Source organism: Podarcis pityusensis, assembly GCF_964106645.2.
Source record: "Podarcis pityusensis genome assembly, chromosome: 13".
NCBI classification, from domain to species: Eukaryota; Metazoa; Chordata; class Lepidosauria; order Squamata; family Lacertidae; genus Podarcis; species Podarcis pityusensis.
Window position 1 is genome coordinate 28,198,389 of NC_138038.1, and position 16,325 is coordinate 28,214,713.

At 43.1% G+C, this 16,325-nt stretch overlaps 1 protein-coding gene across 1 annotated transcript in view; it reads right to left on the reverse strand.

Annotated features, from left to right (window-relative positions):
• Window positions 1-2,717: 2,717 nt before the first annotated feature.
• LOC308461817 (olfactory receptor 5AP2-like) overlaps window positions 2,718-16,325 on the reverse strand; it is a gene marked incomplete at its 3' end in the record, with an annotated part of 253,933 nt that continues 240,325 nt past the window's right edge. The window contains exon 2 of the mRNA XM_080978982.1: window positions 2,718-3,506. Within this exon, the coding sequence (XP_080835108.1) occupies window positions 2,718-3,506 (789 nt within the window). The remainder of the gene's footprint in view (window positions 3,507-16,325) is intronic.

Genomic DNA, 16,325 nt, shown 5'->3' on the forward strand with positions numbered 1-16,325 from the left:
GTTGGTTCCAACGCCACCTAGGGTCGCACCACAGCCTCAGCGAGAACTGTGTGGCCCTCCGGACTTGGCTACCAGTCCCCGGCGGTCTGGCAGAGTTTCCAAGCGCCCAACTTATTTAAAGGACTATGTTGTTGGACAGGTATCACTGTTGGTCTAAGTATGGGAAATGTAACCGATATGCTTTTGTGCTTAATTGAACCATTACGCGTAGTGCTGTATATAGGGAAACCATTACGATTGTAACTAACGCCTTATCTCGGTGGGGAGGGGTGTTATGTAGTGTAGTTTCACCCTGGGCCAACAGGGGGATACTGTATATAGTTTTCACTCAGGTCTGTAGATAGTTTTCACTCAGGTCCGCGTCTGTTATTTTAGGCGGGAACTCTGGGCTGTTGTGGTTACAATGTTGACAGCCGGCTGCCTATAAATACAGGCCGGCTGAGCTGTTCGCAGTCAGTTCTATTCCAGCTTACCATAATAAAGAGCTACTTGAAGAAATCGCTGTGCCGGCTGCTATGTCAACCCACGACTTAACATGTGGGTTAAATCACAGAGCCTAGGACTTGCCGGTCAGAAGGTCGGCGGTTCGAATCCCTGCAACGGGGTGAGCTCCCATTGCTTGGTCCCTGCTCCTGCCAACTGAGCAGTTCGAAAGCACGTCAAAGTGCAAGTAGATAAATAGGTACCACTCCAGCCGGAAGGTAAACGGCGTTTCCGTGCACTGCTCTGGTTTGCCAGAAGTGGCTTAGTCATGCTGGCCAAATGACCCGGAAGCTGTACACCGGCTCACTTGGCCAATAAAGCGAGATGAGCACCGCAGCCCCAAGGTCGGCCACGGCTGGACCTAGTGGTCCATGGTCCCTTTACCTTTACCTTTACCTTTACATGCACGTGCTAGAAGAGATGAGATCATAAACTGTGGAATTGAACCAGCTGCAAGGTCGTTAAGATTGGAAATTGAGAGACTTCATTTGGTGCAAAAGACGGTGGGGGGGGAGGGGAGCCTATGGCTTTTTTATATAAAGTTTTCTTTTCTTTATTTATGATTCAGTAACCCTCCTTTGAATGCTAGTTCAAATTATGTATGTACAGGTGAGGAGAGATGAAAGTGGATTGCAGATATGGAATATAACATTGAATGGAACTGTGTGTGTAAAGAAAAAGGAAAAAGGAAGGGAAGCTCTATTTTGCAAAAGGTTTACGCTGGAAACTTAGAGCTGACTCTTCCCTATCCTTTATTATTTGCGGACTGAATTGAATGATGCTAAAAGTACTTGGAATTTAATTTAATTGGAAGTACAACTGCACATTTATCTCTGGCCAAACAGAGGGATGAAAGGAATCTGCAAGCTTGCCAAGGAACTGATAAGGTTCATTACTGAGTTATTTGTAGTTTCACCGACCACTCTCCTTCCCAGGCTGAGAGGGAAAATGGTGAAGACAGGTTATGCATTGGGACAGTGTGAATTTTGCAGCTGCTGTTAAAGTTGCAAAACAGGGAACCATGGGACGGAGCAATGGAGAATTTCTGAAACAACAATGGGATATTAGCTCCACCCAAGGCATGATAGAGAACAGCAACAACCAGGAAAAGACAGACATAATATTTTACAAGGACAGGAAGAAACATCATGGAAGAAAGATTGCCACACACAGGAAGAACAAGGATACAGTTTGAATGCCTCATTTGTAGATTTATATATTATTTAATGTGTCAATAAGAATGGAAGTTGTTAATATTGCAGTTGTTGTATAAGGGATTGTTATTTTGACGGGAGTGTAACTGAAATTAATAAGATTCTGGAATGCAGAAATAAAATAAATCATCCAACCATCAATTCTAGCATGTGGGGCGGGCACTTAAATTATATAATTTGGTATTTGAATGATTGGTATTACTAATTGTATTATAATTTGGCATTGTTATAATGAGGCTATTATTAGAATGTAATTGAAAACTAATACAAATTATTCCCACCCCCAAAAAACACATTTTTGTGTTTCTGCAATCTCCCTTAAGTCTGCTATTACCTCCCTCTTGTGTGTGAAAGTTGCCATTTTGACTAAGCAAAGTCACACACTTTAAGAATGTGTTTGCTGTTAGAAGAAGAACCACTTACCTTCTAGGGAAGTGGTGAATGAGGCCTACCCCCCCCCCAGCATTTCCTATCTGAAGAACGGCAAGGGCCACCACCAATGCACCAATGGGACACATTGCCTACACCCTCCACTGTCCTGAGAAAACTCCTTAATCCCAATTTTATTTTATTTTATTCTTTTGTAGATTTACAACAAGGATAGCACACAACAATACATAAATTTTAGAAAGAGGCAATGGAATTCCATTGGAATTCTTCAGCTTCTCTAGCTGTGGCACAAGTACTAACAAGAAATTATTTTTTTAAAATTTGTTTTAGTAAATTATACCATTACTTTCAACAGCTTCCATGGTGGCTTACAAAGAGGGGTTGGTGGGAATGCAATGCATGCAGGTGGTCCCAGGTTCAACCCCAGACATCTCCAGGTAAGCTCGGTAGTGTCTGAAATCCTGGAGAGTCACTGCCACTCAGTGTAGGAAAAATTGAGTAAACAGACCAGTAGTTTGACTCAGTATATGGCAGCTTCCTATGTAATACTGTCATGCTGTGCAAAGATTTTGCTGCAGCTCCTTACTTCCTTGTTAGCGGAAACAGACATAAAAAGCCACCCAGTAAAGGTTAAGGTAACTGAGCTTTTCTGACAGTTCTGTATAGGGCCTCCTTGACATCTCTATTTCTCAGGCTGTATATGAGGGGATTGACCATGGGGGTTAAGACTGTATAAAAGAGAGAGAAGTATTGATGAAGTTCCTTCAGTATGTCAGTTGTGGGAGCCATGTAGACACTGATGAGAGACCCAAAGAAGAGGGTCACTACAATGAGATGGGAAGAACAAGTGGAGAAGGCTTTTTGCCTCATGCCTTTGGATTGGATCTGGAGGATATTGATGATGATAAGCACGTATGAGATCAAGGTAAGTAGAAATGGGGGTATGGTATCCATGGATGCCAGGATGAGGGTTGCAAGTTCCACCACATGGGTGTCACTACAGGAAAGCTTCAGCACTGGGGCCAGATCGCAAAAAAAATGGTCAATTTCGTTGGGGCCACAGAATGATAGCTGCAACTCTAGAGAGGTTATGATGGTGTTACTTAGAAAACCACTTATCCAGGAGCCACAAATAAGCCATAGGCAGAGCCTATCATTCATGAGAGAGGTGTAGCGCAGTGGCTTGCAGATGGCTAAATATCGATCGTACGACATCACAGCCATGAGATAGCATTCAGTAGATGCTAAGGAACCAAAGAAATAGTATTGTGCAATGCAGCCATTAGCAGAAATGGATCTGTCTCCTGTTAGAAGACTGAAAAGCATCCGGGGAAGAATGGTTGATGTGTAACAGATCTCCAAGCAAGACAGGTTCCCTAGGAAGAAGTACATGGGAGTGTGGAGGTGTAGATCAGCCAGAACTAGCACAACAAGGAGGAGATTCCCAGCCATGGTAATAAAGTAGATTGCTAGGAAAGCCAGGAAGAGAAGAGACTGCAGTTCTGGGTAATGATCAACCAATCCAAGAAGAATGAAGTTGGCAATGGTAGTTTGATTTGTTCTGTTTTGCAGTTGCTGCAGGGAAAGAAAGGAGGTTGTGAAACAAAGAGCAGATTTATAACTATTCATTGATTCATATGATTTGTATATCCTGCTTTTCTGCTCAAAGCAGCTTACAAATAAAAAGTAAATATAACAGCACCAATAATTAAAACACAAAATAATGAAATGGAAAACAGCAGCAAAAGTAAAAGAGCAGCACTAACAATAGAATAATAGAGGACCTATTTCATGTCAAGCTAAAAGTTGCAGGTAGCTACAGAAATCTGGCACTCATCATCCCTGGCCACTGACAATTTTGGATGGTGCCCAAGGACTTGTAGTCCCCAACATCTGAAGGGTAGGTATTATGTTAGCTGTTTTTTCAATATAACATGTATTGACTGCTTCCATGGCCTTAACCTACTATTTCCATAGTGAATCTGTAAATACTATAATTTTCTCTGAAATGCAAGGATTTTTCTTTGCTGAGAATTATCTTTCGGTGGAAAATATATACAGCCCTGGTAACAGTATATTAGAGACATCATAAACAGGTGGTGGTCATCATCATATTGATTCCTTCTGAGAGCTTAAAGAAGCATCTGGTTGTCCAATCTTGTAAATAAAGTGATGGTTGAGCTGGTCTGCTCTAGAAAGGCAATTCTTATTCATATGAACTAAAGGTTCTGCTTCATATAGGAATTCCATTATGCCCCACCCCCTCAGGGTGTGTGTGCCAAACTATTAGCTATTGGTATTCCTTGTGTTACTTCCACTCAATTTCTCACTGGAAATGAAAACTCTGTAGAACTTACTATGTTGGCGATTAAATTTTGGATTTTTTAAGGCAACCATTAGCAAGAAGGTCTCTATTCTGTACCTATGGGCTTTTCTTGAGAGCCACACTGCTAGAGAATGGGGATGCAGCCCTACACACAGATTGCTTAAAGTCCCATGAAATCAATGAGATTTAAGTAGCTTACTGTGCAGAACTTTAGCTTGAGAATCAAGAGAGGTCAACATCAACGGCAGAAGTTGTGCAACATCACATTCTTTGCAACTGAGCTAGTATCCAGAGCTGACTGAGATTAGCATGCTTGCATTGCTATGTCAGGAACAACCATTACTGCAGACCTTCCAAGTGTCCCTATTTTCCAGGAACGTCCCTGATTTAGAGAAGTCGTCCCAGTTTCTGATTTGATCCAGGAATGTCTCGCTTTTCCTTAGGATGTCCCTATTTTCATTGGATAAATGTTGGAGGGTATGGAGTTATCCAACCCCAGAGGCATCTGAAGGTAATCCTATATAGGGAAGCTTTTTAAATGTTTAATGTTTTATTACGGTTTTATATATGTTGGAATCTGCCCAGAGTGATGGGGAAAACCAATATGTTGTGTGGGGTATAAACCGTAAAATTATCATTATGGAATGGGATGTCCCTATTTTCATTGGATAAATATTGAAGGTTATGTTATTGCAAGACATTACAAAGAACTGGGTAAGGATATCATAGCAACAATTAATTCCTATTGATAACAATGGGTGTACTCTTAACATGGATATGTTTGGATACCATCAACCCATGCAAGCAATTTTATGCAGAATTCCCTCCTTCTCTAGCAGTGGCTTGCAGCTACAGTATATATGAATAGGTTAAAAACCATATTGCAAATGATTACATAACAGATTTTGAAGGCCACTGTTATTGTCTAGGTTTGCAAGTTTGTAGGGTAGAAATGTGTTCTGAAATAAACCATGATCAGTCCCAGATTTGAACAATCTCTTTCATGAAGTCCAACTATATATCAACACAGTATTACACAGAAGATCAAAGAGAGAGTGACCGGCCATACAAATGTGGTTTCTTTCTCCATTACAGCATATAACTTTGATAGCAAGTTGTGGGCATTTTCTTTCTTTTTTAGAATTATTTTAGGTACAAATTATTTGTGGCAAGGGTAGCCCTTTATAGTGCCCTCCAGATGTTGTGGGCTACAAATCCCACCACCCTGACCTATGACCAAACTGGCTGGGGCTGATCCATAATATATTGAGGGCATCACAATGGATGTCTCTTCTTTATGGGCTGCCAATTAGACATCCAAAAGCACAGTTGCTGCTGTTTAAACAATTTGATTATATGCTTTGGTACAGGACTCAGATGGTCACTGTCAAAACAACAGGTCCCATTAGGCAGCTTTGGTACAAGTCAATTGGTTTGATTGTCACACTCTCTCAAATATATAGAAAAGGGAATCTCACTCTCCACAGGTTGGATGGGGGGAGGAGGAAGAACTATTGTAAAAATTGGTTTACCTCAAAGTTGATTCCATTTGGGGGTTGAGTGGTATGTGTACTTCCTTCACCCATTTCTGGGTTTGGAGATCACCATATACAATCCTTTATACACTCCAGCTAATCTTCAAAAGAGCTGTACGTTGACTGTACTGGACCTTGGAATCTTAAGTGAATAATAGCATATAACAGCATCTCCCAAATATTTTGTTCTCTCTCATTCTCTCTCTCTCTCCTTTTCTCCTTCTCTGAAATCTTCACATCTGTATTTAAAGCTAAGCAATGTCGTCAGCTACTTGAAAGAAGAAAGTATTGCGTAGGCAAGGTTTTCTTTTAAGTGCAGCACTGTTGGGGTTAAGCCTCTTAAAGAAGTAATGAGAGAGAGAAAAATGGCATTCCTTCAAGGAGAAAAGAAACCATAGGGATGGTGTCCTTAGAGGGCAATTGCCTCTCACACAGATGTGAGGGTTTAATGTGTTTGTAATTGTCTGTACAAATGGGAAAAAGCTAATCACCCACTCTTAAAATCTTACCAGAATCCAACCCTAATCTATGGTGGCTTTTCTATAACATCTTTCATTTTTATTGAAAAAGAGTTTTAGTTTACCTATTTTGGATAGTACTTTCCTTTAGGACATGCTTTCTTTTCTCACCATGGAAAACCACCCAGCAGTCTTGGAGATGAATAGCAGTGCAGCTGGGTTGGGCTGGGGAGGGATCCTTCCAAGCTCATTGGTATTTAGTGCAGGCAGGTAAGGGACTTAGGGCATGGTCAGCACCCGGGGGTTAGGCTGGGTGAAGGACCCTTCACTAACCCCTTCCTATTGTTGGCCAGCTTAGGAGGCTGGTTGATTTGGTGCTCTAGGGACCTGGCATGCACTGCCGGCTGAACAGCAGGGTGGCTGGCACTAGTCAGTTCACACACCCACAGCTCACTTTATGCACACCCTTCAAGTGTTTCAAATTTCAATGGACAGTCCTGGAGACACAAAAGCCATCCCAGCTTCTGATTTGATCCCGGAATATCCCTATTTTCCCTGGGGAGGAAGATGAACTGGTGCTTGTCCTGAGTGATGAAGATGAAGGCAGTGGCAGCTGCAGGACAGCATCCCGTTGCCCCTCCATGGACTCTCCATGGCCATGGCTGCTGGACTCCTCCCTCGGGCAGCTCATTGCAGTTGCTGGAGAGCAGGCAAGGAGGAGGAGAACCTGCCACCACTGAGGCCCAGCCCCGTACAATGCTCTGGCTCTGAGGGGCAGGCAGAAGGTAGGGCTGCCCTACCTAGGGGTAAACATAACAGCAAAAAACCTAAGTCTATTTAAGGATAATTATGAAAAATGCTGGGCAGAAATTAAGAGAGACTTAGATAGTTGGTCAAAATTGAAACTTTCTTTGTTAGGCCGAATTGCTGCTATCAAGATGAATGTATTGCCAAGGATGTTGTTTTTATTTCAAACACTTCAGGTTTTGGACAAGACGGAGTGCTTTCAGAAGTGGCAGAGACATATTTCTAAGTTTGTCTGGCAGGGCAAAAAGCCCAGAATTAAGTTTAAGATATTAACTGATGCAAAACAAAGAGGGGGCTTTGCCCTGCCAGATTTAAAGTTGTATTATGAAGCCGCAGCGTTCTGCTGGCTAAAAGACTGGCTACTTCTTGAAGACACTGATGTGTTGGATTTGGAAGGGTTTAACAATGCTTTTGGATGGCATGCATATTTATGGTATGACAAGGTTAAAGCAAATAAGGCCTTTAAGAACCATATTGTCAGAAAATCACTGTTTAATGTCTGGACAAAATATAAAGACTTGCTGGAAAATAAAACCCCAAGGTGGCTTTCACCTTTGGAAGCTAAGGCCCGAAAAAGACCCAATATGGAGGCCAAATGGCCAAAATATTGGGAAATTCTAGAAAAAGATGGAGACAATTGGAAACTGCAGAGTTTGGAGAAAATGAAGGATAAAGTGCGAGACTGGTTACATTACGCTCAGATTAAAGAAGTTTTTAAAAATGACAAGAAATTAGGGTTCCAGGTGGAGAAATCGAAAATAGAAACAGAATTGTTAGAACCTAAGAGTAAGGTACTTTCAAGGATGTATAACTTGCTGTTAAAATGGAACACACAAGACGAAATGGTTAAATTGGCTATGATTAGGTGGGCGCAGGACATTGGGCATAATATTATGTTTGAGGACTGGGAAAGGTTGTGGAGTACTGGATTGAAATTTACTGCATGTAACGCTTTGAAAGAAAATGTAATGAAAATGATATATAGATGGTATATGACCCCAGTCAAACTTGCAAAAATTTACCACCTGACTGATAATAAGTGTTGGAAATGTAAAGAGTGTGAAGGAACATTCTTCCACCTCTGGTGGACTTGCCCTAAAGTGAAGGCGTTCTGGGAAATGATTTATAATGAACTGAAAAAGGTATTTAAATATACCTTCACTAAGAAACCAGAGGCCTTTCTTTTGGGTATTGTCGGCCAAGGGGTGGTAAAGAAGGACCAGACATTTTTTATGTATGCAACAACAGCAGCAAGGATACTACTCGCAAAGCATTGGAAAGCTCAAGATCTACCCACACTGGAAGAATGGCAGATGCAACTGATAGACTACATGGAACTGGCTGAGATGACTGGCAGAATTCGCGACCTGGGAGTAGAGAGGACTGAGGAGGATTGGAAGAAATTTAAGAATTATTTACAAAAACATTGCAACTTGAGTGAATGCTAAACAGGATGCTAGATCAAAATAACTGAGCACCACTAAATTTAGATGATTTTAAGAAAATAAGTGAGATTGAGAAAATATAACTCTTTTTGAGAACTAGAAGATTATGAAACATAGAAGGGATATAAGAATGCAAATAAGATAATAAATTGCTGACAAAATGTTATAACGATGAAAGTGGGAGCGGGAGATGTGAGGAAGTCCAAAGAAAATGTGAAATTATGTTAAGATATATGTTACATTGTTTATTATGTTTATTTCTATTGTAAAACCCAATAAATTTCTATAAAAAAAAAAAAAGAAGGTAGGGCTGCCCTGGGTAGGAAGAAAGGGGGAGCGGAGCACAAGGAATCTAGATTTTTTATATTTCTTTTAAAAATGCTTTGTGGGTCAGCATCTAATCTTGCCTCTTTCTAAAATTTATTTATTGCTGTTTGTTTTCCTTGTTGTAAATCTACAAAAGAATAAAATAAAATAAAATTGGGATTAAGGAGTTTTCTCAGGACAGTGGAGGGTGTATGCGCTGCATCCCATTGGTGTATTAGTGGTGGCCCTCGCCCTTCTTCTGATAGGAAATGCTGTGGGGTGAAATAAATGGGTGGTTGAGGAGGGTCAGTTGGCAGGGAGAAATGTTTTCATCGGTGGAATGTTGGAGGGTATGCAAGAGAAGAAGAAGAAGAAGAAGAAGAAGAAGAAGAAGAAGAAGAAGAAGAAGAAGAAGAAGAAGAAGAAGCGGCGGCGGAGGAGGAGAAGAAGGAGTTTGGACTTGATATCCTGTTTTACCACTACCCTAATGTGAATACAGTGGTACCTAGGGTTACAAACACTTTGGGTTACAAACGCTTCAGGTTACAGACTCCACTAATCTGGAAGTAATACCTTGGGTTAACAACTTTACCTCAGGATGAGAACAGAAATCATGTGGCGGCTGCAGCGGGAGGCCCCATTAGCTAAAGTGGTGCTTCAGGTTAAGAACAGTTTCAGGTTAAGAACAGACCTCCGGAACAAATTAAGTTCTTAACCTGAGGTACCACTGCATACCCTAACAGCCATCACACTGGCACAGGTGGGGTTGCTGGGACAGGGCAACCGTAGAATCATAGAATTGGAAGGGACCCAAAAGCTCATCTAGTTCAACCCCCTGAAATGCAGAAATCACAGCTAAAGATGATGTGTGTCAGGTGCAGACATCCCCATCCTCTCTCTGATGTGAACAACTCTGCCACAAATGTGGCTTGAAATGCAGCGGGAGGAATTAACTCACTGCGTTTCTAGCCTTGGATGGGAACATAGCTTATGCAAGCCAGGTCTATATAAAATCTGCTGAAAGTGGAAATCACCAATACTGCATAGTAATCCAGCTTGAACGAACCAGAAATTATACACGGAGCATTCCTTACCTTCGCTTGCTGTGAGCAAAGGTAGGAGAACCCAGCTGTACAAGAGGCAGGTTATAATGGAAGCCATTAGCTCTTTAAGGCAGCTTGACAGGCATAGGAATGCAGAGTGGCCTCATTTACCCTCTTTATAAAACCCTCTTGGCCACTCCTTCCTCCCACAACTACAAACACCTGATTTTTGCACATGGGACAGGGACTGAGCAAATGATATATGCATACCTAACTCCTGCATTGATATTCATGTACGTTTCAGACTACCAGTTCAGTGGCTGTTAAGCTAAATGAAGAGGCAACACACACACACACACACACACACACACACACACACACACACTGCTTCACCACCCTGTCCACAACATGCAAAGATGCAAGAATCATAGAATCATAGAATCATAGAGTTGGAAGAGACCACAAGGGCCATCAAGTCCAACCCCCTGCCAAGCAGGAAACACCATCAGAGCACTCCTGACATATGGTTGTCAAGCCTCTGCTTAAAGACCTCCAAAGAAGGAGACTCCACCACACTCCTTGGCAGCAAATTCCACTGTCGAACAGCTCTTACTGTCAGGAAGTTCTTCCTAATGTTTAGGTGGAATCTTCTTTCTTGTAGTTTGGATCCATTGCTCTGTGTCCGCTTCTCTGGAGCAGCAGAAAACAACCTTTCTCCCTCCTCTATGTGACATCCTTTTATATATTTGAACATGGCTATCATATCACCCCTTAACCTCCTCTTCTCCAGGCTAAACATGCCCAGCTCCCTTAGCCGTTCCTCATAAGGCATCGTTTCCAGGCCTTTGACCATTTTGGTTGCCCTCCTCTGGACACGTTCCAGTTTGTCAGTGTCCTTCTTGAACTGTGGTGCCCAGAACTGGACACAGTACTCCAGGTGAGGTCTTACCAGAGCAGAATACAATGGCATTATTACTTCCCTTGATCTAGATGCTATACTCCTATTGATGCAGCCCAGAATTGCATTGGCTTTTTTAGCTGCCGCGTCACACTGTTGGCTCATGTCAAGTTTGTGGTCAACCAAGACTCCTAGATCCTTTTCACATGTACTGCTCTCAAGCCAGGTGTCACCCATCTTGTATTTGTGCCTCTCATTTTTTTTGCCCAAGTGCAATACTTTACATTTCTCCCTGTTAAAATTCATCTTGTTTGTTTTTTGCCCAGTTCTCTAATCTGTCAAGGTCGTTTTGAAGTGTGATCCTGTCCTCTGGGGTGTTAGCCACCCCTCCCAGTTTGGTGTCATCTGAAAATTTGATCAGGATGCCCTTGAGTCCATCATCCAAGTTGTTGATAAAGATATTGAATAAGACCGGGCCCAAGACAGAACCCTGTGGCACCCCACTAGTCACTCTTCTCCAGGATGAAGAGGAACCATTGATGAGCACCCTTTGGGTTCGGTCAGTCAGCCAGTTACAAATCCACTGAGTGGTAGCATAGTCAAGACCGCATTTTACCAGCTTCTTTACAAGAATATCATGGGGCACCTTGTCAAATGCCTTGCTGAAATCAAGGTAGGCTACATCCACTGCGTTCCCTTCATCTACCAGGCTTGTAATTTTGTCAAAAAACGAGATCAGGTTAGTCTGACATGACTTATTTTTCAGAAATCCATGCTGACTATTGGTGATCACAGCATTCCTTTCTAGGTGCTCACATACTGTTTGCTTAATGATCTGCTCCAGAATCTTCCCTGGTATTGATGTCAGACTGACTGGGCGGTAATTATTTGGGTCCTCTCTTTTCCCCTTTTTGAAAACATTTGCCCTCCTCCAGTCTGCTGGGACTTTGCCTGTTCTCCAGGAATTCTCAAAGATGACTGCCAGTGGTTCTGAGATCACATCTGCCAGTTCTTTTAATACTCTTGGATGCAGTTCATCTGGCCCTGGAGACTTGAATACATCTAAACTAGCCAAGTATTCTTGTACTATCTCCTTAGTTATTCTGGGCTGTGTTTCCTCTGCTGAATCATTTGCTCCAAATTCTTCAGGTCGGGCATTGTTTTCTTTATCGGAGAAGACTGAGGCAAAGAAGGCATTGAGGAGTTCAGCCCTTTCTGTGTCCCCTGTTTGCATTTCCCCATCTTCTCCTCTGAGTGACCCCACTGTTTCTTTGTTCTTCCTTTTGCTACGAACATACCCATAAAAGCCTTTTTTGTTGCTTTTAACCTCTCTAGCAAGCCGGAGTTCATTCTGTGCTTTAGCTTTTCTGACTTTGTGTCTACACGTGCTGGCTATTTGTTTGAATTCCTCTTTGGTGGTTTCCCCCCTTTTCCATTTTTTGTACACATCCTTTTTTAATCTTAACTCAGTTAAAAGTTCTTTAGATAGCCACCCTGGCTTCTTTAGGCACCTTCCATGTTTCTGTCTCATTGGTATTGCCTGACGTTGTGCTTTTACTATCTCCCTCTTAACAAACTCCCAGCCATCATGAACTCCCTTTCCTTTTAGTATTACTGTCCATGGGATCTCACCCAGCACTTCCCTAAGTTTTATGAAGTCGGCTTTCTTAAAGTCAAGAAATTGAGTCCTAGTATGCTTGGCTGCTCCTTTCCGCTGTATAGTAAACTTCAGAAGAGCATGATCACTCGCGCCTAATGATCCTTCCACTTCTACCCCACTAACCAGGTCATCAACATTGGTTAGGACCAGATCTAAAATGGCTGTTCCTCTTGTTGCTTCTCCCACTTTCTGGACAATGAAGTTGTCTGCAAGGCCAGTGAGGAATCTGTTTGACCTTATGCTCTTGGCTGAGTTTGACATCCAACAAATGTCCGGGTAATTGAAGTCCCCCATTACTACTATCTCCCTTCCTTTTGCATGCTTGGCCATCTGTTCCAGGAAGGCATCATCTATGTCCTCCGTTTGGCTTGGGGATCTATAGTAAACTCCCACAATGAGGTCACTGTTATTCTTCTCTCCCTTAATTTTGACCCAAATGCTCTCACTTTGGCTTTGAGGTTCTAAATCTTGGATCTCTTCACAGGTATACACATCCCTGACATATAACGCCACTCCTCCTCCTTTCTTGTCTGGTCTGTTTCTCTGAAATAGATTGTATCCCCCCATTATTACATTCCAATCATGGGACTTATCCCACCAGGTTTCAGTGATGCCTATTATGTCATATTTAGTTTGCTGTACCAAGAGCTCAAGCTCATCTTGTTTATTTCCCATGCTTTGCGCATTAGTGTACAGACATTGAAGTCCATTAATCATTCCCCCGTGTCCCTTATTTAAGGATTTTTTCCTCCCACCACTAGGTCTGCGTGCTGTTTGCTCCATTTGGTCTATGACATTTGGATGATCATCTTCATCAATTGATAGACTCCTACCTTCAGGAGCACTGTCTCCCTCCCCCACATTAGTCAGTTTAAAGCCCTCCTGATGAGGTTTCTGAGATTTTTGGCAAAAACATTCCTCCCAACCGTTGTGAGGTGCACATTCCCTGAGGACTGACTTTGCTGCTCGTCTTCATATACCTTATCGACTGTAATGAGGGAGAGATCCTCAAATGGAGTCTGCTCTTCGTCTTCCATGCTAGGGGAGAGGACCTCAAAGTGATTGTGTATTTCTAAACAATCAGAGCGAACCCTGGGCCTCCTACTTCTTTGAGTCACGTTTCTCCATATATCTGGCTCAGAGGTTTTGAGCAATTTTGTGTGGGTGGATGTAAGGAATGAAAACGTCACTTTTTCATAAAAGGCCCAAAGGTTGCAAGTTGCAATAGCTAAGGAAAAGGTTGTGACAGCTAAGTAACCGCAACATCGCTTAGAAGCTTACTTTTACTGGCATGGGGTTAGAATGCCTGGAAACAGGGTGGTTTGCTGCTAGAATGTGGTTTATCTGGACATTTCAGCATGCTTCAGCAGGACAGAACTCATGTCCGCTTAAGAGGCAGTTGGGAAGTGGCTTTATCACTTGGGTAAATGTGTAAGAGCATAGGAACACACTTCCTTATTTGGCCAAAAGTAATTAAGGGTGATGGTCCCTGAATTCAGAGGAATGGGAGATGTCAACAGAGGCAGAGAATTTAGTATTTTAATTAGGCGGTCGTGATAAGACACGAACCCTGTACGCCCACAACCAACGGGGAGGCAGAAGAGGGACCTTGCACTTGGTTGAAGGAAATATATGCTCGTGTTTTACTGAACTTGGGTGTGCCTGCTTTTGGACACCTATCCTTTTAAAAATGTGTAAGCAATAAACTCTTTGTTGCTTCACCAATTTTCTTCAGGTTTTATTTTGAAGGGGTCCCAGGACTCAGAATCTTGGGACCTGCATTTTATATCTCACAGTGGAGATGCAACAGTGGGGCAAAGTTAGCATCGATCTGGCTGATGGTGAACACAATTTATATTTAACCAGGAGGCTAAGGGCAGGAAACATTATTCTTACTCTGATTGGGCTTTAAAGGTAGACGGACCATTAGGTCCAGTCGTGACTGACTCTGGGGTTGCAGCACTCATCTTGCTTTATTGGCCGAGGGAGCCGGCATACAGCTTCCAGGTCATGTGGCCAGCATGACTAAGCCGCTTCTGGTGAACCAGAGCAGCGCACGGAAACGCCGTTTACCTTCCAACCGGAGCGGTACCTATTTATCTACTTGCACTTTGATGTGCTTTCGAACGGCTAGGTTGGCAGGAGCAGGGACTGAGCAACAGGAGCTCACTCTGTCGTGGGGATTCGAACCACTGACCTGCTGATCGACAAGTCCTAGGCTCTGTGGTTTTAGGATTGGGCTAAAAGCTTTCTCTGTGCAAGGCTATCTCCTTTGGGGGGGGGGGTGGAAAGACTTGTCAAAGTGCCTTCTAATCAGCCCATTCCTACACTGGCGAGTTTAGCTGGTGCAGCAGAAGCAGCAGACATCCATTTAATCCCGAATGTGGCCGCCTGGACCATATAACACCGGTCTTAAAGGATCTACCTTGGCTCCAAGCATGTTTCTGAGCACAATTCAAAGTGTTGGTGCTGATCTTTAAAGCCATAAATGGTTTTGGCCCTGCATACCTGAAGGAGTGTCTTTACCCCCATTGTTCAGTCTGGACTTCGAGATCCAGCTCTGAAGGCCTTTTGGCAGTTCCCTCATTGCGTGAAGTGAAGTTACAGGGAACCAGGTAGAGGGCCTTCTTGGTAGTCCTGACTGCCCTGTGTAGGCTTACCATATTTCAAAAAGTTAAATTCTTGGCACCCCCGAAGTTGTTGAACTGCCCTCCCTATCCAGGCCTATCCAGGTCTCATTTTAACTCTTTCCTGTGCACCCTCCCCTATTACCTGCGTGGCCCCCATCTCCACTGCAGCCCACCCTGGCAACACAAGGAAGTGCCCGCAGGTGTAGCTGGTGGGCAAGCTGAACCAACACTGCCACCTCAACTTCTTCAGGCGAGGTGGCCACACTGGCAGCTCCTGAGCACCCAGCTGCAGACCGTCTCTCACTGCCTCCACAACAGAACTACCTGCGGGATGCCCCTGGCACGGGGTCTCTTTTTCAACACGCTAGGGGTGGCTAGGCCACTGCATCACCTTCCCCCCTCCCCATCTCCTCGCTCTCCCCCTCCTCCAGCCAAGGGAAGTGACCTTTCATCACTTCCACAGCTGCCAGGGCACGGCCTCCCCTGGAAAAGTTTTTTAAAAAACACACCCAAAAACGGGGGATGGGGGGACAGAAAACCAATAAAAACCTGGGTTGCCAAATGTTTGGGAAACTCTGGATATCTCTTAACATTAAAAAAAATCTTCCTGGATGCCATTTTAGGCGTCCAATTTCTGTACATGTCTGGAATTTCCTGGATGTATGGCAAGGCATCTAAAGGCAGCCTTGTATAGAGAAGTTTTCAGTGTTTGATGTCTTACTGTTTTAATTTGTTGGAAGCTGTCCAGAGTGGCTGGGTTAGCCAGTCAGATGGGTGGCATATAAATAGTTGTTGTTGTTGTTGTTGTTGTTGTTGTTGTTGTTGTTGTTATCGTACTGCAGGCATGGAATGTCTGTTGAAGGAAGGTTGGGGGCTTTGCTTTCTTTTGTTCTGCCTAAAATGCTTTTTCAGTTTTTTTCTCTGTGAACCATTCTCTAATGCAGCCATGGACAGACTTTAGACTTGTCGTATCTTCTTTGTTTTTTACTAGATCCCCAAGATCTGCCAACCAGAGCCAGTTACATAGAAATACAGTTAGAATTAAAGAATTCTGAGCCCAGGATTGAAAGAACAGGGTGCCTCTGAGAGTAGGAAACTTTTTATGATACTGGAAACGACCTGAGCTCACA